This window comes from Pleuronectes platessa, chromosome 13 (assembly GCF_947347685.1).
Source record: "Pleuronectes platessa chromosome 13, fPlePla1.1, whole genome shotgun sequence".
Classification (NCBI taxonomy): Eukaryota; Metazoa; Chordata; class Actinopteri; order Pleuronectiformes; family Pleuronectidae; genus Pleuronectes; species Pleuronectes platessa.
In genome coordinates this window covers 634577-658267 of record NC_070638.1, presented here as the reverse complement: position 1 = coordinate 658267, position 23691 = coordinate 634577, and the positions used below count along the sequence as shown (strand labels likewise).

The 23691-nt window shown below is 44.4% G+C and overlaps 1 protein-coding gene and 4 gene segments (V, D, J or C); 4 read left to right on the top strand and 1 right to left on the bottom strand.

Annotated features, from left to right (window-relative positions):
• Window positions 1-3019: 3019 nt before the first annotated feature.
• On the bottom strand, window positions 3020-9546 carry LOC128454923 (armadillo repeat-containing protein 1). The gene is made up of 7 exons (XM_053438520.1): window positions 8804-9546; window positions 8232-8425; window positions 8010-8101; window positions 7631-7820; window positions 7427-7543; window positions 7054-7128; window positions 3020-5941 (listed from the first exon to the last, which is right to left on the bottom strand). The coding sequence occupies exons 2-7, from the start codon at window positions 8400-8402 to the stop codon at window positions 5750-5752; spliced, it is 837 nt and encodes a 278-aa protein (XP_053294495.1). The 5' UTR covers window positions 8403-8425; window positions 8804-9546; the 3' UTR covers window positions 3020-5749.
• A 2185-nt stretch (window positions 9547-11731) lies between these two features.
• LOC128454998 (T cell receptor alpha variable 3-like) lies at window positions 11732-13062 on the top strand. The segment is given in 2 exon segments: window positions 11732-12546; window positions 12659-13062. Coding segments are annotated over 2 exon segments (444 nt in total).
• A 3318-nt stretch (window positions 13063-16380) lies between these two features.
• Window positions 16381-17004, top strand: LOC128454999 (T cell receptor alpha variable 3-like). The segment is given in 2 exon segments: window positions 16381-16503; window positions 16616-17004. Coding segments are annotated over 2 exon segments (444 nt in total).
• A 438-nt stretch (window positions 17005-17442) lies between these two features.
• LOC128455000 (T cell receptor alpha variable 12-3-like) lies at window positions 17443-18222 on the top strand. The segment is given in 2 exon segments: window positions 17443-17580; window positions 17793-18222. Coding segments are annotated over 2 exon segments (426 nt in total).
• A 4458-nt stretch (window positions 18223-22680) lies between these two features.
• Window positions 22681-23691, top strand: LOC128454997 (T cell receptor alpha variable 13-1-like; the record flags this gene model as incomplete). The annotated part of the segment is given in 2 exon segments: window positions 22681-23203; window positions 23309-23691. Coding segments are annotated over 2 exon segments (429 nt in total), but the record flags the coding sequence as incomplete, so codon positions are not given.

Below are 23691 nucleotides of genomic sequence, written 5' to 3'. Positions count from 1 at the left end.
TTGATGCGCACAGATGACTCATCATTAATTTGCATGAATTGGAATTGGTATGAAAAATATGATTTAAACCAGTTTAGTATGGTTCCTTTATACAAACACAGAACTCGTCACTAAAGTGAAAGTTTACAGTGAGGTTGGTTTGATCGTTAAGAATCAAGTAAAGTTTCAGATAAAACACGTCACAAGTGCAAATTACAACAATGACACATTTAGGAACACGTGACTCTATTAAAGTGTCGATTCATCATTATCTCAGGTTTGCTGCATCATTTCAGATAAATGAAAGTTCTGCTGCCAGTCGGGGTGACGCATCCCACCGGTTGTTTTAATAAGAGAAACTTTACAGACACTCAGCAGCTGCTTCATGTTCCTGTCTCAGCAGGACATGAAAAGACTTGTCCACATTTCTGTCTTCAGTCGATCCCACACTGGGATCACTTCAGAATGCTGCTGCTGCTCAAGCCATCGCTGTGTTCATTTGTGCCTGGGTCCGCCTCCCCCTTTCAGCGTCCTCCAGTTTTATATAATCTGATAAAGCCTCTTTTCCACTGGTCAAAAACCACTAACACCCCGAACAACCAGCTTTTTGCTGAATGGGTCAAAGGTCATTCACTCTCGGGTCAAATTTCTCTGCAGGTTTTTATCGTCTCCATCAGACATGAGGCCCAGGTTGAACCCGACAGCATGGTGAGAGGGGGCGTGGCCAGAGGGCGCCTCAGTTGTTGGTGCGTTCATGACGTCGACCATGATGCATCAGCGAAGAAACACAGAAGGAAACTCTTATACCGTTCCCACGTTTTGGTGTGTAAAAAGATGAGTGTCAAATTCAATCAAATTCAAAAACTGTAGAAATCTGACAGAGTCCCAAGTGAGGATCCTCTCCCAGGACACACAGAAGCTGAAGGAACTGAACACATCAACACAACAACACAACAACAGGATTCACTTAACTTAACTTCATGTTTAAAGTGTTGATACATAAAGTCTGATGGAGATGAAGGAGCAGATGAACTGAGGAGCTCCTCTCAGTGATGGTAGAAGATGTGAGGAGACATGTTGTGTATCAAGAAGTCTTGTTGTGATCATGGACCATAGATCATGATCCACCACCATGATCTATGGTCCATGATCACAGTCTGTGATCCACATCAGGATCCACGATGTGGCTGCAGCTCTGATCCTGGAGACTTCTGGTGAAGAAGTCACGTCAGTAACATGTGTTGATGAGACATTAATGCGATTGAGATGGAGAAGAGGAAAGAGAAGCTCCATGTGTCACGTGACCCCGACCTTCTAGACCTGCAGCAGCAGAACTGAGATCTAAGACAAACCTGGACCAGCTCCAACTATAACTTTATCCTAAAGGAAGGTTTGAATCTCCAACGTACAGAGGGAGTCTGCCTCCAGAACTGAGGCTGAGATGATTCCACAGGAGAGGAGCTTGATGCTGAAGCTCCTCCTCATCCTCCTCCTCCTCCTCCTCTAGAGACGTTAAGGACAACAGCCTGGATTCTGGGAGCTCAAGGCTCTAGTGGTGATAAGGTACGATGAGCTCTTTAAGGTTTGATGCTGCCATATTATTAATGTAGGTGAGGAGGAGGATTTTAAATTCTAAATGTAACAGGAAGTCAGTGTAGTGAAGCTAACACAGGAGACATGTGGTGTCTGTCCCTGGTTGTCTTCAGGACACGTGCTGCAGCATTGAGGACAAACTGCAGAGTCTTTAACGACTTCCTGCTGGAGCCGGATAATACTTAATTACAATAATCACGTCTGGATGGAACAAAGACCTGGACTCGTTCTTCTGAGTCTTTTTGAGAGCTGATGTTTGAGATGTTACGTAAGAGGAAGAAGGTGGTCCTAGAAATGTGTTATAAATGAGATCAAAGGACAAATCAGGATCAAAGATAAGAGCAATGTCCTCAAGCACAGCTCCATCATTAGATAATGTGTCTCTGAGGTGTTTAGGGCCAAGTATCAGAACCGGTTTTATCTGAGTTTAATAATAAATAATATTGCTTGAGTTTATTATTCTATACTCCGCCTCAGTATAAAGTTTGTCCCACTACTTCTACACTAGAGCCATAAAAGAACATGCAGAACTACGTTGAATCGTGTGCTCAGACTTTTCTCAGACTTTCGTCAAATGATTTGCTCAAAAAGTGTGAATGGAAGTAAAGCTCTCTCGGCCAAAAGAGCGATGGTTGTCAAACATTATAATATCAAAACGTAGGAAAAACTTGTTAGCTTCGCAGACATGTCACTATGAAATCCATCAGACCTAAATCCTTTTTTTATATTTTAGTTCACCATGTTAATTATGAGAAGACATATCTGGAAGGAGCAAATCAGTCAAACTATTCTAACTCGCTCCCCTGGTCCCATTTCTTAACTCTAACTGATGAAGATCTGTTTGCTCGGCAAAGTCTTTGGATTCTCGCTGAGTTGTTATTTCCCAGATCGGAGTTATGGTTTTTGAACTAGAGCTGTTTGTGCCGGGGCCTGGATCTGTCTCTTCCCTGACTCACCTGGCTGGGCAGTCCCTCACACACACGGGTGGGGGGGGGACTTCTGAACTCATTTAACATATTGAGCAACAATGTGTTTGTTCCAGTGGGTTGCGTCATCGACTTACTGGTCACCAGTCCAAACCCTGCTGTCACATGATCACAGTCCCACCCTGATCACATCCTCATATTGACTCATCCTTACAGCGACAGGAAGTGACATGTTTTATGCTTTGAGGCTGGATTTTCTAAATGTAACCCCCACATTATTACAGGAAGTTACCAGGAACCCCACCCAAAACCCTGGATTTTCAAAATAAAACCCCCCAGATAGCTGCAGGACGTTATCAGGAAGGTCATTAGAGGTCGTCTGAACCAAGCTCCAGTTCTTTTGTTCCATTGTTTCGATTTAATCTCTGATGTTGACCTTTCACACTGGATACTTAGGTTCAGACTAAACTGAAGGTCTGAAAGTCTGAGTATTGATCAATTTCACAGGAAACTGCTGGAAATCAAATTCAGTAACTTTTTATTTTCACCATGTGATTCACTGTCAGTTTAACAGAGTCTGTAAAGTTTGAAGGAAATTATTCACACAAGATTAAAGTTTGTGTTTAATGCTGAAGCTTCATCTCAGTTTGTGATCTTGTTGTTCAACTGGATTATTAAACTTCATGATATTGACATGTCCTGAACATACCTTGACCTGGATGACTGAGAATCACACTTATAAAGCTTGGATTGTTCTAGATTCACACATTCAATCTTAGCTGCCTGTACTTTCTGATTCTGAGTCAAACGAGCATTCTCGTATTCTTCGTTTAAGTTCCTCTTACATCTGTTTGTACGACTCGTCAGTTTCAGCTTCAGAAAATAGAGATGATAAACACGCTGAAGGCCACCTGTGCGTATTTGAGTAAATCGTAGACTTTCATAAAGATGGACGACAGCCTGTCTCCACACACCCTGACCCACTCTCCAGAAATGAGTTTAAATGATCTCACATACAGACGCTGAGCCGACAGAAATCGGACAGCGATCTGTTTTCTGTCTGAATGAGATGTTTTCCCTGATCACACGTATGTAGTTTAAATAAATAAAAATAAATAAAAAGATACACGACCTAGACACTGTGACCGAACCGTCGGGCGTCCGAACTCGAGTCATTAAACACACCATTAAACCACACACCTGTTTGTATGAACGCTTCTGACATGAGGTTCAATGAGTCCAAACACAATCTGCCTCACTGAGGTGGATCTACACCTGAACTGTCATGTGATCAGACTGGGTGTAATCCGATTACCCAGGTTTGAGATTGCAAATTTAAATGAAGTTTGCCAGAACTTCTATGTAGCACTGTATCAGCACAACAGAATTCAGATAGACCAGGAGGGAATAAAGGTCACGAGAATAAATTGAGTTACTAAGACAAAAGGCACAATTTATCACACACACACACACACACACACACACACACACACACACACACACACACACACACACACACACACACACACACACACACACACACACACACACACACACACACACACACACACACACACACACACACACACACACGGTCCACTTTCAGAGACAGATTAAGAGGCTAGATTGAAATGAATAGGTCAGAATCTACTGGTGGTGTGAGAAACACTGCACAGACACACTGAGCAGTAAATGGTTCAGTCAACTCGGCAACAGGCACTTTTATAATACTTTAAATAATAAAACTATTTTGCAGCATAAATAACACAAATCAGATCAACATTGTCACGATATGATGTTACAACTTTCTCAAAGAGAGCCACCATGTGGCATGTCTTCAGTGCAGCAGAGTGTTTAACTGACACACACAGGGAAACTAGTCTGGTATCTCACCTGAAGGAAATTACCATCTGCTTCATCCTCCAAGTGTTATGATATAATAATAGAACTCACAAATGTACAAGTGTAAACTTCGAGGAAGGTGCTGCCCAATGCTCGATTGATCCCCCCATGGTCATCCTCTTTCTACAGACCGAGCAGAACCCTAAGCCTCTCGTCATTCCCAGCGACGGGCTTCAACCAGGGCTTGAACTGGTCGTGTTCCAACCACGACTCGGCGAATTCACACTTCCCCATGCCTATTCCTTTGCAGCCATATACATAATTAATAGCGCACTATTTGCAGCTAGCCGTCCTCTACATGGAAGATTCAACAACAAGTGCTACTCGCGCTGCGGTCTCGCGCTGAGACAGACAGACTGTCTAGTTCCTGTTATAAGCAGGGTGTTGGATGGGACTCTTATTTTGAAGGGGGGTTCTAACGGAGGGGGTGTTGTCAAGAGAGAAGTTTTGAAGTGTGAAGGAACATAGAACATAGGAACATAGACGGGTGCCATGTCCCGATTCAATAACCACCTCTCGTGTCATGTTTCGGCTGCGGCCTGATATTATATTATATATACATTTGTAATACTTTTCAAGACACCGCGGATACCCTGAAATAAAACGTCAGTAACACGTCTCCGAAAAACACTTCAGAGTTCATGGCCTGGTTCACAGGAAGTGAGAAAATAAAAGTTGAGTTTAAAGGCATTCCAAAATCAGCAGAGAAATTCAGAAAGAAAGAAAAGCAACGTCCTGTCGCTGATGACGAGATCACAAGTCTGGTCTCTTGACCCCCCCGATCGAGGTCACCTGTCACCGCTAACACTCTGTCCACACTTCAACGCAGTAACATCCGGGGCCAGAGGAGTTTCTGTTACAGGCGCAAGATTTCTTAAGTTTGACTTCCTGTTTGCTGATCATGTGACTTCTGGACTCTTCTCCAGACTGATGGACAGATGAGAGAAAACGGAGCAGGACGTCTGTGGATGACAGGAAGTGAGGAATCAGCTGACCTCAAACGGCAGGAAGGAAAGTTTCTGCTCAAATAAATAACAAAAGGTAAGAGGCCAGCGACGCCCTGCTCATGACTCCATAGTCTAACTGGTTAGGGTCGGCTCGGCTCCTTTCACGATGCCTGCAGCTAGTTGGTAAGACCAGTTTAGGGACTTCACAGCTCTCCAGCAGGAACTTCAAACCACGATGGGGTTGATGGAGATGGTTTCCTCTCGACTGCGACACCGGTAACTTTTCATCTTGACGGATCGCGTCTGTTTTTAGTTCTCAGTTTTAGTTTCACCCTGACAGCGCTGGGATTTGGCAGCTGGTAGGTCTTGGTTCCGAGAGGAGGCAGGAGGTTTAATGGGAGGTCACCAGTAGAAGGAGCGGGAGAGGAAGTTGGTGGCTGCCCCGAGCCAGCTGGCCCCGTCCTGGTTGGATCCCACCCGGGTCACCGCCTTGTCGGGTTCCTGAGAGGGACTCTCGTCCTCTGGCAGGTAGTCGGGCACGTCCAGGTTCGGCTCCATCTCCGCCGAACCGTTCTCCACAAACGAAATCAGCACCTGGAGACAGCGACAGGGAAGAGGACAGGCTCAATGGTTCTGATGGAGTCAGTGAAGTGGCTGCAGATTAGTTTCATAATGACTAATATTCACTTAAAATGTGGTCATGTGAAGTCCCACCGGGTAACGCTGTGGGTCCTCTTTCTTTTAAATCGAATACAATTAGTGATTTAACATTTTAAAGACATTGGTTGGTTGCATGGAAACCCACTAATGATAAAACCTGCGGGTCACTATACACCTTCACTTCAATATCCATCATATTAATGTTTACTTGAGTCTGTTTGGGAGTTTGACCATAAAACAAAGACAATGTGACCTTGTGACTCAGACGCAGTAAGTGGCTTCAAACCGAAAGTGAATTTAGAGCTTGTTTACAGCTGTTTTCAGACATGGACTAAAGTCTACACATGTTCCTCACGTGTTGCTCACGTGTTCCTGACATGTTCCTGACGTGTTCTGCAGGTTCTGTCTGTGAGAACTAATATCGGAGTCAGTGTCTCTGGACACTTTCTGGATCTTCTCCTGCAGCCTCCTAGTAAAATGTGTGTAACATGTTAGAGTGAGTCCATGTGAGCAAACAGCAGGACAATGTGTGTTTATACGTCATGTCCGGCCTCCTGCTGCTCTACAGGCTCCGCCCCTCGCCTGGATGTTCCCACATGTTCCTGTTTGATCGAGTCGGACCCAACAACCTGCTGCTGCTGCTTCACAAACACCAACTACACAACATGTACACACACTGTTTTACCGACTCGTGTGAAAACGGTTCCATTTTGGCTGCCTGTGGTTCAGGGTCACGAGGACTCTGCTGCCCCCTCCTGGTGTAAAGGATTATCTCATGCTAACACCACTTCAGGTATTAAGTTGTGAGAGTTATTAAGTTAAGAGTCGGCTTTACTTTACATAATAAGTGATTTCTAACAGATTCTGTTATTGAAGCTGATCTCCTTTCTCTGACCGACACTAAAGGAAAATGCTGTCTTGTGTAGATGTTGAAAGATAAACTGTTCTTAAAGGAGCAGGACACCTGATGCTCAGGCTCATTCTCCTTTGGGAGTTTTGATCCTGTGACCTTTGGACACCGTGAAGTGACTGAAGCTGAAACTGACCTCGTCTCCATGTTCTCCTTTGACCACCTGCTGAGCACTCATCACCTGAGTGGAGGCGATCGCAGACGCCAGAGACTGGAAACCAAAAACATTCCCATGATTCATCACTTCATCCAATTCACTCATTGACAATAACCTGCTCACCAGGCTGTAATTGAAGTTACATATTTCCAGCTGAGCTTATTAAATATGAAACCTAATTATAATTTCACTTCATAGAGCAGCTCATACTTCAGCTGAAATGCAAACAAATTAATAATCACATGATTAAAATACATTTTCCTCATCATCAGTTTGAATTTTGATGATAAACACATTTAGTTCGAGCTGGTAAAAAGGATCTTTGTTTCTATCATCATCACGTCTGCCTCACCTCGGCCTTCAGGTCCGCCCGGACCCGGACGATGCACCTCCTCACGGCCATCTGAAAGGTGAAGCTGATCACTCCTCTGATCTTCAGCAGAACCTCCTCACACAGACTCCTCCGACTCTGACGAGGACCAAAACAAACGTTCAGCCTGAGCCTCCGGACATCATCATTTATAATTCAGGGGTTCGGCGCCGGCTCCCTGCTCACCCAGTCGTCCAGCCCGTCGATGAGGAGGATGACCGTCTTGGCTCTCTTGTTGCTGGAGCCCAGGAAGAACTGGGCTTTGCGGCGGCTGCTGACGACGTCCTGGTCCGGCTCGGAGTCAGCGTGGCAGGTCGCCTGCAGGAGCTCGTAGATCTCAGACGCCAACAGCTTAGTCTCTCCGGGAGTGGTCGATCTGGAGGACACAACAAGACCAAACTCAGAGGGATCTGTGCATGCACCATGCTCGGAGCCTTAAAGTGCGACAATACTGTAAGAGAATTGTGTCTCGTTCCTCGTTGTTAAAGTGGGATTGCATTGTGTTTGATTTGGCTGCAGTGGTTTAAAGTCGGAGTCGTGTCCACATCACATGGATGAGACTCACTTCTGTACGACCCTCTGGAGGCTCAGCATCATGCCCAGCTCCCCCTGCAGCTTCTCCCGATTGGCTCGACATTCTGCCAGGTAACGAATCGCCTGCAACACCGACCAATCACAATCATCAGCAAGCCTAACAACCGGCCGGGCTGCAACCACGTGTTGGTTTTGAAATAAAAGTCGTCGTCCTGGAATCTTCAGCGGGAGGGTGAGTGTGAACGCAGCTCACCAGCAGGGCGGCGTAGACCACCTGAGGGTTTGGGTGGTCCAGGAAGAGGATGAGTCCCGGCAGGCAGCCCTGGTCCTGGACGATGGCCCGGCGGTTCATGGGGTCGGCAGCCAGGTCCCTCAGCTGGTTGACCACAGCCAGCGCGTCTGGCTCCACACTCATGTTTGACATTCACTCCCCCAATCAGGAACCAGCTGAGGGAGACAGACACACATGAGACACATGAAACGTCCACCAGGCGGCGCCACAGCTCTGGTTCCTGTCCGCTCGCCACCACCCAACACAAATCCTGTCTCCACACACAGAAACTCAACACATACACATTTAAAAAAGGTTTTGTGGCTTTTGAGATGTTCAAGGTCTCTGAGCATTTGCTGCTACACACAGATTAATGCTCAGATGCTAACATGGAGCTGTGTGTGTCCTCGGTCAGCAGCAGGACCCGGGACGTGCTGCCAGCAGCGGGTGAGGTCACCGGTCACTGCGGGCCTCAGGTGCTGTATTTTGGGTCAGAACAGCTGTGAGAGCCGCCGGCGCTGAGGAACGCTAATGCTAAAGCTAACAGAGCTCACCTGTGACCGGGCCCGAGCTAGCGGCTAGCTGTCCGGTGAGCTCCCGCTCCGTGGAGCACCGGGGACCGGGCTGTAGCGGCAGCTGGAGCCGGAACGAGCGGATTCTCCGGTTTATTCAAACACGTTAACGATGTTTCCACCGAACATGAACCGAGGACTTCCGGCTGGGGAGCCAGTAACAACAGAGCCTGTGATTGGACCGGTGACTGTCATGTGACTGTGCTGACCAATGAGCTGCAGAGTTCTAACAGTTAAAGAACCCACGCCCTGTGACATGAACACACACTTTATAAATATGTTATACATGTTTATACAGTGTGTGTTCACCAAACTGAGGAAACCTTTCAGTTAGAGACATGTGAAGCAGTCATGCAGCACTAAGTGGTTAAGAACAGTAGACATGTGCAGCCCAGTATAACCAGCAGATGTGAGGGGCGGAGCCCTGCTCTCCTCCCAGTGGCTGCAGTGGAAGCTGATTGGTTCAAACGCTTTGATTCCAGCTGAGAACATCAGACTGAACCCTCACAGCTTCTCTGTCAACATGGAGAAACTGGCTTCACTTCTGTTCTTCTCAGCTCTTGTAGGTTCGTATGATTTAGAAAAGAAAACCTGAAACAGGAAGACATCTTGTTTGGATATTCTTTTAGTTCCTGTTAAAGATTAAAACATTTCCACATCACAGATCTAGATGATAAAGATGTCCTCACTTCACCACTGATAACTTTTGAGTCTGCCCTTCACAGGATCAATTCATCAGGATCAACATTCAAACCCTGGACAAGTCTCATTGGAACGTTAGTGTGAATGTAACATGTGGTTTCCATCACTAGGTCACAGCTTGGAAGATGATGTCACCGCCAGCAGTGCTGAGGTGTTTTCAGCATCGGGCCGTCCTGTCTCTCTGTCCTGTCAATATTCTGTTAAAGCTGAAAACCTCCAGTGGTATCGACAGGATCCTGGATCAGCTCCTCACTATCTTCTCCTGATCACTGATACACAAGAGCCTCAAGTGGTGAGAGCGACTCCTCCAGACCCTCGACTGACAGCTGAACTGAACCAGGAGAGAAATGGAGTCACACTGCAGATCTCCTCTGCTGCAGTGACAGACTCTGCTGTGTACTACTGTGCTGTGAGGCCCACAGTGACAGGAAACTACACAACTCTGTACAAAAAACCTGTGGAGCAAACACACAACTCCTCAGGACGGGTTTGTGTGTTTGAGCTGAAAGCTGCAGAATAAAGCGACGTGTGGTTTAGGTGTTGGTAACAAGTAGTGATATGAGAGGACGCACAGAGAGGGAGGAGCAACACTGTCAAAGAGCAGAGCAGAAAAGACCTCCTGCTGTGCTGCATTCAATATCTACAGCAGACCTCAGATAGTGTCTGTAAGATGTTCCCTCTGCGTCACGCTGGAGTCTGGCCTTTGTTTCTCTTCATCCTGAAAGGTCGGTCAAAGCAGGAATAACAAATGTCTTCAGAGGATCTGTTTCTAGAAACCACTGGAACAGACAGTCAGAGTTTAACATGGTCTTTAACCACATGTTTCTGTTTCTGTAGGTGTCAGCTGTGATGAACTGACTCCAGACCAGACTGCAGAGTTCAGTGTAGAAGGCAGCTCTGTTACTCTGTCCTACAATTTCTCCAGGACAATAACTGGTACTGATTATTTCTACTGGTATCGACAGAATCCAGGACAAGCTCCAGAGTTCCTCCTCTCACACTCTGCTTCAGGACAAATACTAGCTGCTCCAACCTCTGGACTGAAGATTGAAGTGGAGCAGAACCAAATCCACATGATCATCTCTGCTGCAGTGACAGACTCTGCTGTGTACTGTAGGATATTTCTTAAATGTGTGGTGCACCACAGGGTTCAATGCTGGGTCCTCTCATCTTCACTTTACATGTTGAGTTTGGATCATTTTTTAAAAAAAATCATGAATTTCATGGTTTTGTTGAACATGTTTATAGTAAAGTTCCACTGAAGTCCAGTGATTATGACAGAAGGTTTGTCACATGTGGAGTTTTGGTGTCAAACACCTTCAGACTTTGTGTGAGTCTAGAACTTAGATCCTTGTTCTGTGTAATTGATGAAAGCAGCTGAATTTAAATCTCTCTGTTCTGCCTCTGATGTTCACCATCTAGTATTTGATCAGACTCTCTTTCCTCACCAGTTGACGTTGGTAGTAGTGATGCAATGGTTTCCACTCATCATTAGGTTTATAAAACATGATCATCTCATGTTTCCAAACCTTGAAGAGGGGATCCATCTTTTCACCACCTCAGTTAACTTTGTTGAAGTTCAGGTTGAACAAGATCCCTCAAATACAAATCCCAGCTGCAGCTTGAACAAACTGTTGCTCCCAGTGTGGAGGACGAGAAAGTCCAGATCTAAGAGGAGACGCAGAGATTCAGGGAGGAGCTGAGCTGCTACTGAACTATAGAAGAGAGAGGAGCTTCCATATTCAGACCAGTTCAATCTACAAAGCACCAACATCACCTGGATTCAACATGCTCTCACTGCATCAGGCTCTATCTTCTCTACTGCTTCTCTCCACTCTAACAGGTTTGTTACATTATACAGAACAAAAAGGTTCAATTCCTAAAACTTCACAGAGTGAATTGTGTTTGAATCCTTAAATAACAGAGTTACTTTTCTCCTTTAGCAATCAGCTGTGAAGAACTCACACCGGTCCACAATGAAGAGTTCAGTGCAGAAGGCAGCTCTGTTACTCTGTCCTATAACTCCTCCAAAGTGGACCTAGGGGATTATTTCTTCTGGTATCGACAGAATCCAGGACAAGCTCCAGAGTTCCTCCTCTCACACTCTGCTTCAGGACAAGAAGCTGCTCCAACCTCTGGACTGAAGATCCAAGTGGAGCAGAACCAAATCCACATGATCATCTCCTCTGCTGCAGTGACAGACTCTGCTGTGTACTACTGTGCTGTGAGGCCCACAGTGACAGGAAACTACACAACTCTGTACAAAAACCTGTGGAGCAAACACACAACTCCTCATCCTCCACTAGAGGGAGTCACTCACTGTTACTCTTACAACCTGAGCCACTGCACCAACCTCACATCAAGTGAACTGATTTGTTCCAAGATGTTACGACACATACACCAAACCAGTTTTCAGCAGAACCTCCACAGACTCCACAGATTTTAGTTAAAGCCTCAAATACCGAGTGTCTTCATCCTCCCATCACTCAGCAGCCTCACAGGAAGCAGCAGGAGAGAAGCTCACAAATGACAAGTTCAGTGGAAAAAGACCATTGAGATCAAGTTAATTAAGTGAGATTCAACTGAGAAAACTTGAACAACAACATGTGTAGGAAATGTAAAACCAACTGGTCCAATGTTTCAGGATCTCAGAGAATTTGGAATCATTTGAATATGAACGTTGATGCTGTCATGTGGCTTTTCAGACAATATCTTACAAGACACTTTATTGTTCAGAAATGTGTCACAAGTCCAAGAAAGAAACAGAAAACTGATCCAAAGACAGGTTTGTGTGTTTGAGCTGAAAGCTGCAGAGTAAAGCGACGTGTGGTTTAGGTGTTGGTAACAAGCAGTGATATGAGAGGACGCACAGAGAGGGAGGAGCAACACTGACAAAGAGCAGAGCAGAAAAGACCTCCTGCTGTGCTGCATTCAATATCTACAGCAGACCTCAGATAGTGTCTGTAAGATGTTCCCTCTGCGTCACGCTGGAGTCTGGCCTTTGTTTCTCTTCATCCTGAAAGGTCGGTCAAAGCAGGAATAACAAATGTCTTCAGAGGATCTGTTTCTAGAAACCACTGGAACAGACAGTCAGAGTTTAACATGGTCTTTAACCACATGTTTCTGTTCCTGTAGGTGTCAGCTGTGATGAACTGACTCCAGACCAGACTGCAGAGTTCAGTGTAGAAGGCAGCACTGTTACTCTGTCCTACAAGTTCTCTAGGACAATGACTGGTAATGATTATTTCATCTGGTATCGACAGAATCCAGGACAAGCTCCAGAGTTCCTCATCTCACACTCTGCTTCAGGACAAATACTAGCTGCTCCAACCTCTGGACTGAAGATCCAAGTGGAGCAGAACCAAATCCACATGAACATCTCCTCTGCTGCAGTGACAGACTCTGCTGTGTACTACTGTGCTGTGAGGCCCACAGTGACAGGAAACTACACAACCCTGTACAAAAACCTGTTGAGCAAAGACACAACTCCTCATCCTCCACTAGAGGGAGTCACTCACTGTTAAACCTCAGTGGTTTTTGATGACGTTTGTTTCACAATAAAACAAATTCTAACCATCATCAGGTTCTGTAGGATATTTCTTAAATGTGTGGTGCACCACAGGGTTCAATGCTGGGTCCTCTCATCTTCACTTTACATGTTGAGTTGGATCATTATTCTTCTAAAAATCATATATTTCATGGTTTTGTTGAACATGTTTATAGTAAAATTCCACTGAAGTCCAGTGATTATGACAGAAGGTTTGTCACATGTGGAGTTTTGGTCTCAAACACCTTCAGACTTTGTGTGAGTCTAGAACTTAGATCCTTTTACTCGTCACTAAATGTCTTTAAACCAGGTGAAATCAAATCTGCACTGTTGGTTGATATTAAGAATAAAAATGACACTGAACTGTTTTTTCTTTATCAGAAGAATAAAGTTTAGCGATGATGAAAAACTGTCGTTGCTACTTCAGGAGTTTAAAACACGTTCTTGTTGTGTTGGCAAAGTGTTTAAAGTGATGGACGCTTTAAATCATCTCAGCTACTTTCTGTAACTTCTGTTCTAAAGACTAAACACCATTGCCCTTAGGCAACCTGATGAGTTTTCAGTTATAGTGCGGGGTAGACTTACTCACAAGTTATCCCTCTATGCAGATGACTTGCTATTATATACATCTAACCCCGTATCTGCAGTTCCCTCAATTATCAAGACTCTAAATAATTTTGGGAAAATATCTGGTTACAAAATGAATCTCCAGAGGAGTGAAATGTTCCCTCTCTATCAGTCTGCCTCTCAAATTTCCCCATCACATTTCCCATTCAAAGTCGTAAAGAAGGGATTTAATTACCTTGGAGTAGAAATCACGCCCACTTTTTCCACTGCTATGTATCAAGAGCTTGGGAGTGCTCCTTGAAAAGTGTAAACAAGATATGGTGAGATGGTCAATTCTGCCGCTCTCCTTGGTTGGTCGAGTTAACCTAATTAACATAATTGTGTTACCAAAATTCCTTTACCTCTTCTAAAACATTCCCATCTTGATAAGGAAAAAGTTTTTTTAAACTTTGGACCAATGCATAGCGTCATTCATCTGGAGTGGTAAATCACACAGGATCAAAAGACAATCGCTTGAAAGACCCAAAGGGCTTGTTGGCTTGGCTTTTCCCAATTTTATATATATTATAACTGGGCCTGTAATATCCAGAAAATATTGTTCTGGATGGAGGACTATCAACCTGACAGCAGTGAGGCCTGGATTCATCTTGAGTGCACAGGCGGCCCGGTCCACTTGCGCTCTGTCTTACGCGCTCCGTCCCCTCCGACCCCACATACCCGACTCTTCTCCAACCCAATTGTCCTTAACTCAGTTAGAATCTGTTCGCATGTAAAAGACATTTCAACCTGTCTTCAATGTCAATTCACCCCCAAGTTGTCAATAATTACTATTTCCCACCCTCTACCTTGGACTCAGCTTTTAAAATCTGGATGGCAAAAGGCATAACTTCCACACGTAGCCTCTTTTTTCAGGGCAAACTTGGATCATTCGCACAACTCTCTGAGAAGTTCGACCTGCCACATGACATTTTGTGCAGAAAAACATTTCTTCATTTCCAAATTTACCAGCAGATAACACAACTGACAATCTTCTCACTTTGACTCCACACCGTAAAGGCTTCATTTCAGTCCTTTACAATCAAATCTGCAACATCTGCTCCTAGTCACTGCAAGAAACTAGAACACTTTGGGAAGAAGACCTAGGGGTGGTCCTGAGAGAAGATCAGTGGCAGCCTGCGCTAAACCTAGTTCACACATCATCCCCCTGCACTAGACACAGTTTAATTCAACTTAAAATCCTCCTGAGAGTTCACTGGACCAGGGCTAAACTTGCCAAGATTTCCCCTGATGTTGACCCCTCTGCCCCCGCTGTAAAAGTCAACCAGCTGATCACATACATATGTTCTGGTCTTGCCCTCTCCTCAGAACATTTTGGGCAGACATCTTTCATGCTTACTCTACCGTTTTTGGTGTGGTCATCCCTCCAAACCCATTATGTGCCATTTTTGGCTTTACTGATGAAACTCATCCTCTTAAGGGCCCATGTTGTCTGAGGGCAGAAGGTTGCTCCAGCTCTTTTCCACAACTCTTCAAGGAGTGAGGCTGCCGGCCTTTCTCCTCCTGCATCGGTGAGAGGGAGAAACCTGATTTCTCCAGCTCAACCCTTCTCTTCGCTCCAAAGAGAGGAACACAAAGGTCGAGCTTCCAGCTCACCTTCTCAGGGAAACCTCCTCGACCTTCAGGCTCTATAACTCCTGGCAGCGACTCAATGTCCTGCAGGTAAGGATTTCGAACAAGCAACGGAGCTTCACAGCTCAACAGAACCGCTAAGAGAGGAACCTTTCAACCAACCAGAGACTTCACCGAATTGCAAACGGGACATCAACCTCTTTCCTTGTCCCTCGGACTGGTAACACAATCTGGGCTTAATAATTATACATGCTAAGGAAGACTGTTTATTTGATTCTGTTTGTGTTCATAAGTTCGATGTGTTGTGTGATATTGTGGCTACAAGTTAAATGAAAGCTAATGTGAGATAGGCCCTTCACAGGTTTCCTTTGTAGGTCTCTCTGATTCTTGCACTCTCTGATTTAACATCCACACAGACACACATACCTCTACACCTACTTATCTACTTCCCATCTCCAGAAGAAAAGGGGCGGGGGGGTGCTATCTTAAGGGCCATCTTAGAGCCCACAGGAAGGTGTTACCCTTTTGGTCAACCACCATTTTGAGAGCCCCTAATTTACATTTCACACACACACACTCACTCACATACACATCCTTGTTAGTTAGTACGTTTTTTTAGTAATTTGTGTTTTTATACTTTATTATTTTCATAAAAACATGTTCTCTTTCACAAATGTTCTGTCATTAATGTTGCATAAGTGAATTTTGCCAACCGTTACACTGTCATGAACTCCATAACCTTCACTGTTCATTATATAATCTTTAATAGTAAATATTGAGATTTCTAAACGAACTAGATCTGAATGAGACTTAATCAATAAATTGTCTATCTTTTCCCTTCTTTGAAGGGTGGTGCCCCGTGAGAACTTTAATCAACTAAATTTATGATCTAATATTAATATTTTAAATATTAATGTTTATATATTTTTTTGATAACCAAATTTATTGAATGCCTAAAGGCACAACATTCTATGGTAACACTTTTTAAGCACTATTGCACAACATGTGTTTGAGCTGAAAGCTGCAGAATAAAGCGACGTGTGGTTTAGGTGTTGGTAACAAGCAGTGATATGAGAGGACGCACAGAGAGGGAGGAGCAACACTGACAAAGAGCAGAGCAGAAAAGACCTCCTGCTGTGCTGCATTCAATATCTACAGCAGACCTCAGATAGTGTCTGTAAGATGTTCCCTCTGCGTCACGCTGGAGTCTGGCCTTTGTTTCTCTTCATCCTGAAAGGTCGGTCAAAGCAGGAATAACAAATGTCTTCAGAGGATCTGTTTCTAGAAACCACTGGAACAGACAGTCAGAGTTTAACATGGTCTTTAACCACATGTTTCTGTTTCTGTAGGTGTCAGCTGTGATGAACTGACTCCAGACCAGACTACAGAGTTCAGTGTAGAAGGCAGCTCTGTTACTCTGTCCTACAAGTTCTCCAGGACAATAACTGGTACTGATTATTTCTTCTGGTATCGACATAATCCAGGAAAAGCTCCAGAGTTCCTCCTCTCACACTCTGCTTCAGGACAAATACTAGCTGCTCCAACCTCTGGACTGAAGATCCAAGTGGAGCAGAACCAAATCCACATGATCATCTCCTCTGCTGCAGTGACAGACTCTGCTGTGTACTACTGTGCTGTGAAGCCCACAGTGACAGGAAACTACACAACCCTGTACAAAAACCTGTGGAGCAAACACACAACTCCTCATCCTCCTTTAGAGGGAGTCACTCACTGTTAAACCTCAGTGTTTCTTATGATCCAGTCCAGATTCTTTGTTGTGATGATTAAACAGATGAATGACCAGCAGATTATTTTCTATATAAAATAACAGAAAGTCTCAAAGATGACAAGATGCTGAGTCATGTTCACTGCGTCATGTGTTGTTATACTTGAGGCATCGACCTATATTGTCCCGTCTCTGCTGTTTTATCTTTAAAGTTTAAACTGGTTCAAAACCACAATTGGACAAATCACAAGACGTATAATACTGAACTCTACTGTTGCAGTTTCATCGGTTTCCCTGAAGCTGGAGTCGTCTCCACGTACGAATCGTTTCACAGCAGTAACAGGTGGTTAGCTGGCCCCGCCCACTGACGTCCAACTGGACCAATGAGATGGTTGGAGTGTCCAGTGCAGAGATGTTGGAGGAAGTCAAAGCACAATGAGCTGGATGTTGAGGACGACTGTGCAGCAGAGAGGCTGCTGAGTGGTTTCATTCTCCTGCAGTGGAAGAACATTGTTCATCTGTTTGGCTTCAACTACAAAGACTAAGACATGTTGCTTCACCTCTTTGTGTTTCTCTCTCCCTTCATAGGTGAGTTCTACAACTAGTCTCTGTCTCACTGAACCTGTGGAATCATCATAACCTTTCTTCTGCATTTCATGACAGGAGGTTTATTTGTGGAGTTTAACAATTTACTCTGTGGAAAAATCTTCACATTTATTAGAAGAAGTCAAGAACCTGTTGAGTCTCTTGATGTTTGATTCTCTTCAGACTCACTGACATGAATAATCCTCATTTTGCAGCCATGGGTTCCATGGACAGCATAACACCAGAAAGTACTGAAGAAGTAGTTTCAGAGGGAAGACACATCAACCTGACCTGTAAATATGACGGATCCATCCGCAACATCCAGTGGTACCGACAACAGCAGAGATCCAGACCAGAGTTCCTGCTCTTCATCACAAAGGAAGGATCCATTCATCCAACTCTGTCTGATTTCTCTGCTCACATCAACCAGACTGAGAAACGAGTCAAACTGCAGATCTCCTCTGCTGCAGTGACAGACTCTGCTGTGTACTACTGTGCTCTGCAGCCCACAGTGACAGGAAACTACACAACTCTGTACAAAAACCTGTGGAGCAAACACACAACTCCTCATCCTCCACTAGAGGGAGTCACTCACTGTTAAACCTCAGTGGTTTGTGATGACGTTTGTTTCCCAATAAAACAAATTCTAACAATCATCAGGTTCTGTAGGATATTTCTTAAATGTGTGGTGCACCACAGGGTTCAATGCTGGGTCCTCTCATCTTCACTTTACATGTTGAGTTTGGATCAATATTCTTCTAAAATCATGAATATCATGGTTTTGTTGAACATGTTTATAGTAAAATTCCCCTGAAGTCCAGTGATTATGACAGAAGGTTTGTCACATGTGGAGTTTTGGTGTCAAACACCTTCAGACTTTGTGTGAGTCTAGAACTTAGATCCTTTTACTCGTCACTAAATGTCTTTAAACCAAGTGAAATCAAATCTACACTGCTGGTTGATGTTAAGCACAACTCTCTGAGAAGTTCGACCTGCCACATGACATTTTGTGCAGAAAAACATTGCTTCATTTCCAAATTTACCAGCAGATAACACAACTGACAATCTTCTCACTTTGACTCCACACCGTAAAGGCTTAATTTCAGTCCTTTACAATCAAATCTGCAACATCTCCTCCTAGTCACTGCAAGAAACTAGAACACTTTGGGAAGAAGACCTAGGGGTGGTCCTGAGAGAAGATCAGTGGCAGGCTGCGCGAAACCTAGTTCACACATCATCCCCCTGCGCTAGACACAGCTTAATTCAACTTAAAATCCTCCTGAGAGTTCACTGGACCAGGGCTAAACTTGCCAAGATTTCCCCTGATGTTGACCCCTCTTGCCCCGCTGTAAAAGTCAACCAGCTGATCACATTCATATGTTCTGGTCTTGCCCTCTCCTCAGAACATTTTGGGCAGACATCTTTCATGCTTACTCTACAGTTTTTGGTGTGGTCATCCCTCCAAACCCATTATGTGCCATTTTTGGCTTTACTGATGAAACTCGTCCTCTTAAGGGCCCATGTTGTCAAAGCTTTCACCTCTCTGCCTTCCAGACCTCTGATACTACTCTTATGGAAGGAACAAACACCTCCCACATTCAGTAGATGGATTAGAGACACCATGTCTTTCTTGAAACTGGAGAAAATCAGATATATGCTGAAAGGTTCCATACAGAGCTTTGAGAGAATCTGGACCCCTTTCTAGTCGAACTATGAGAGCATACAAAGCCCAGTGCAAGAGAAAGATTAGATGGCAACCACCATATACATATATATATATAAATATATATGTATATACATATATATATATTCTAAAGTCTCTCTTAATGTATGTACTTCTGCTGCATAGGGTAGGCTGGCTGGGGGTGGGTGGGTCTTTTTGTGGGTAGGGGTATAACCATTAGATTTGTGATGTGTAATTGTAGAACTGTATTGATTACCCCCCAAAAAACAATAAAAAAGTGTTAAACATAAAGACCAAACACTAACAGAATAAAGACTGGCCACGCCCACTTCGCTCTAACTCGACCAATGAGATGGTTGGAGTGTCCAGTGCAGAGATGTTGGAGGAAGTCAAAGCACAATGAGCTGGATGTTGAGGACGACTGTGCAGCAGAGAGGCTGCTGAGTGGTTTCATTCTCCTGCAGTGGAAGAACATTGTTCATCTGTTTGGCTTCAACTACGAAGACTAAGACATGTTGCTTCACCTCTTTGTGTTTCTATCTCCCTTCATAGGTGAGTTCTACAACTAGTCTCTGTCTCACTGAACCTGTGGAATAGATGATATTTGCCTGTTTCAATCCCATAATGATCTTTGTCTTGACGTCCTGTGTGATGTAGCTTTGACCTCAGCTCCAGTGAAGCAGTTTCTGTCAAACTGTGTTTTGGTCTCAACCTCATGAACAATGTTGGTCTGCTTCACTCTCTCTTCTCTCTCAGGACTAAGAGCTGCAGACACAATCTCTCCTCGAACAAAAGAAGTCAGTGGAAGTGAAGGACAATCTGTCAAACTCACATGTGACTATGAGACAACATCAGATTATGTTGATCTTCTCTGGTACAGACATGATTCTGACCTTCAGGCTCCTCAGTTTCTTCTCTACAAAGGAGCGAGGTCAAATAGTCATCGTGAACATAATCCTGATAAACGATACAAATCAGAAACAACCAGATCATCAACTGTAATGACCATCAGCAAACTAACCCTGGCAGACAGCACTTTGTTCTACTGTGCACTAGACACACAGTGATACAAAGAGTAGAAGAGGCTGTACAAAAACCTGAGCACACAGATCTGCCACGTCTCCAAAGAGGAGGGAAGTGGGATTCAAACCACCGCCTCATATCAGATGGATTCTGATCATTCCGGTTTCATCAGAGTCATCGTGGTTACAGCTGCTGATGAGAAACCGTGTGAGGATTCACATGAGCAGCAAATCCACGTCAGTGACAAAGCACCTGGACGATGCATCAAATAAAAGACAACATGTCAAATATGATCCACCACTGACTGTGGAGCACTGAGTGACCAGCAGCGCCCCCTGCAGCCACATGAGGGGAGTAACTCTGTTGGGCTCTGTGTCTGATGAAGAGATGTTCTGTTAGAACAAAGTGAATCAATGTGTTGACTGAGTCCTCCCACTGGATATTACCCATGATCCTCTGCTTCCTGAACCTGAAGAGCTACAGCTGGAACAAATCCAGCAAACTGATCAGAATTCTTCATGTTTCACAGTTTCCTGCTGAATATTGGAGATAAACTCTGTTTTTAATAACTTCAGAGTGTTTTGAACTGATCTCAGTTCAGCTTCACTCTTCAGCTGCAGCTGGTTGAGACAGTTTGAGACTCTCAGTCAGTTTTCTCTCAGGAGATGGAACCCACTCACCAGAGCAGAGCTGGACCACCTTGTACGCTCACACATTGTGTCGGGCCCCTCAAATCAAGCAAGCCCCCCCCCCCCCCCCCCCCCCTTGTATCAGAGCCAATGTCTCAGTGAGTGAAATGTGGTTTAAGCCCTGACTTCTGAGCAGCTGTGTGTTCATTTGCAGCCACTTACAGTGCCTTGCATAAGTACGCCCCCCCCCCCTTGGACTTTTCCCCATTTTGTACTGTTACAAACTGGAATTCAAATAGACATAAACAGACTTTTCCCCATTAGATCAACAGAATATGCATAGTACTTTGACGGTGCAAAATACCTTTATTGTGACACAAACAATAATGAGAACATAAAAGTTGACATATGTTGGATGCATAAGTATTCAGCCCCCTCTGAGTCAATACTTGGTAGAACCCCCTTTCTCTGCAATTTCAGCTACAAGTCTTTTGAGGTTTGTCTCTACCAGCTTTGCAAATCTAGAGATGGAAATGTTTGTCCATTCTCCTTGTGGATTGTTTGAGACCGTCTGTGAACAGCAGTTTTCAAGTCTTGCCATAGATTCTCTATTGGATTGAGGTCTGGGCTTTGACTGGGCCATTTGAAGACATTAACATGCTTTGATCTAAACCATTCCATAGTAGCTCTGGCTGTATGTTTAGGGTCATTGTCCTGCTGGAAGATGAACCTCCGCCCCAGTCTCAAGTCTTTTGCAGACTGCATCAGATTTTCTTCAAGGATTTCCCTGTATTTAGCTCCATCCTTCTTTCCTTCAATTCTGACCAGCTTCCCTGTAGCTGCTGAAGAGAAGCATCCCCACAGCATGATGCTACCACCACCATGTTTCACTGATGGGATGGTGTGCTCAGGGTGATGGGCAGTGTTGGGATTCCGCCACACACACATAGCCTTTTGCATCGAGGCCAAAAAGTTCAGTTTTGGTCTCATCTGACCAGAGCACCTTCTTCCACATGTTTGCTGTGTCTCCCACATGGCTTGTGGCAAACTCCAAATGGGATTTTTTATGGTTCCCTTTCAACAATGGCTTTCTTCTTGCCACTCTTCCATAAAGGCCAGATTTGTGGAGTAGACGACTAATAGTTGTCCTCTGGACAGATTCTCCCACCTCAGCTGTGGATCTCTGCAACTCCTCCAGAGTAACAATGGGCCTCTTGGTGGCTCCTCTGATTAATTTTCTCCTTGTCCGACTCTTCAGTTTGGGTGGACGGCCTCCTCTTGGTAGGTTTGCGGTTGTGCCATATTCTTTCCATTTTCTGATGATGTATTTCATGGTGCTCTGTGAGATTTTCAAAGCTTGGGATATTTTGGGCTCCTTGTTCTTCATGATGCTGTTTGTTCAGTAATGATCTCTAATAAACTCAGTCCGTCACAGAACAGGTGTATTTATACTGAGATTAAATTGCAAACATGTGGACCCTATTTACTAATTATGTGACTTTTTGTTAGGGGTTTCACAATAAAGGATGTGAATACATATGCACTCAACACTTTTCAGATTTTTATTTGTAAATAATTTTGAAATCCATGTAATATTTTCCCCCACTTCCAAATTATGGACTATTTTATGTTGGTCCATTACATAAAATCACAATGAAATAAATTATAATCTGTGGTTATGCCATAACAAAATATAGAAAAGTCCAAAGGGGGTGAATACTTATGCAAAGCACTGTAGCAGCAGCTGCATTTAAAGAACATCTGGAACTGGAGAAGCTCCAGACAAGATCCTGGGTTCCACCTTCTTCAGAGTCCTCATTGGAGGATTTGATCTTCCACAGCAACTCCACTTTGTATATGAGCCACAAATACTAAAGTGGGAGTTTATATTCAAGAGGAAAAACTGTGTCAAAGATCATAAGAAGTCAGATGGAGCTGAGATATTGATTCTGAGTTAACGTGTTCTCTTTCTCATAAGAGATATAAAAGAGTCAGAGGAGCTTCACAACAGTTCTGGAGCAAAGTGAATCTACAGCAGATGTGAAGGAGGAAACTGTGATGAATCAAACACTGAGGACATAAAAGACAAGATGCAGTGGGACAGGAGAGAGAATGCAAAGTGTGCGAGGGGTAGAGTTGTGAGTCGGGGCTGAACGGGGCCGAGACTCCTCCTTCTAATCTGAGTCCAAACACAGAGTCACAGCTTCTTTCCTCTTTCTACTCACAGAGACTCACACTGCAGATATGAAGCCTCTGTTCATCTCACTGCTGCTGGCTGCTCTGTGTCCTGGTATGAACACAACTCTGTGTCTCTGAAATCAACACAACTCTGTGTCTCTGATATCAACACAACTCTGACCTGACTCACACTGATGCTGTTACTGTTGTTTTACAGAAGGCAGAGCACAACAAGACATGGTGCAGCAACCAGGAGGAGACGTGACTGCGACTGGAGGAGAAGCAGCAACACTTGGTTGTCGATACGTCAGCAGCGCAGCAAGTGTGTCTCTCCTCTGGTACAAACAGGAAGGAACCAACAACCCAACATTCATCCTGATCCGCTTTCAAGTGGGAGAAGGAAAAACAGCAGATGACTTCAGAGAGAGATTTTCATCCACACTGAATTCCACCTTGAGATCTTCTCCTCTGAAGATCCAGAAGCTGCAGCCGTCTGACTCTGCTGTGTACTACTGTGCTGTGAGGCCCACAGTGACAGGAAACTACACAACTCTGTACAAAAACCTGTGGAGCAAACACACAACTCCTCATCCTCCACTA

Coding starts and splice junctions, on each gene's coding strand:
- LOC128454923 (XM_053438520.1), bottom strand. CDS start 8,402: ATGTCAAACATGAGTGTGGAGCCAGACGCGCTGGCTGTGGTCAACCAG. Junction 7,821..8,009: donor CTCCAGAGGGTCGTACAGAA/GTGAGTCTCATC, acceptor TGTGTCCTCCAG/ATCGACCACTCCCGGAGAGA. Junction 7,544..7,630: donor TCGACGGGCTGGACGACTGG/GTGAGCAGGGAG, acceptor GGTCCTCGTCAG/AGTCGGAGGAGTCTGTGTGA.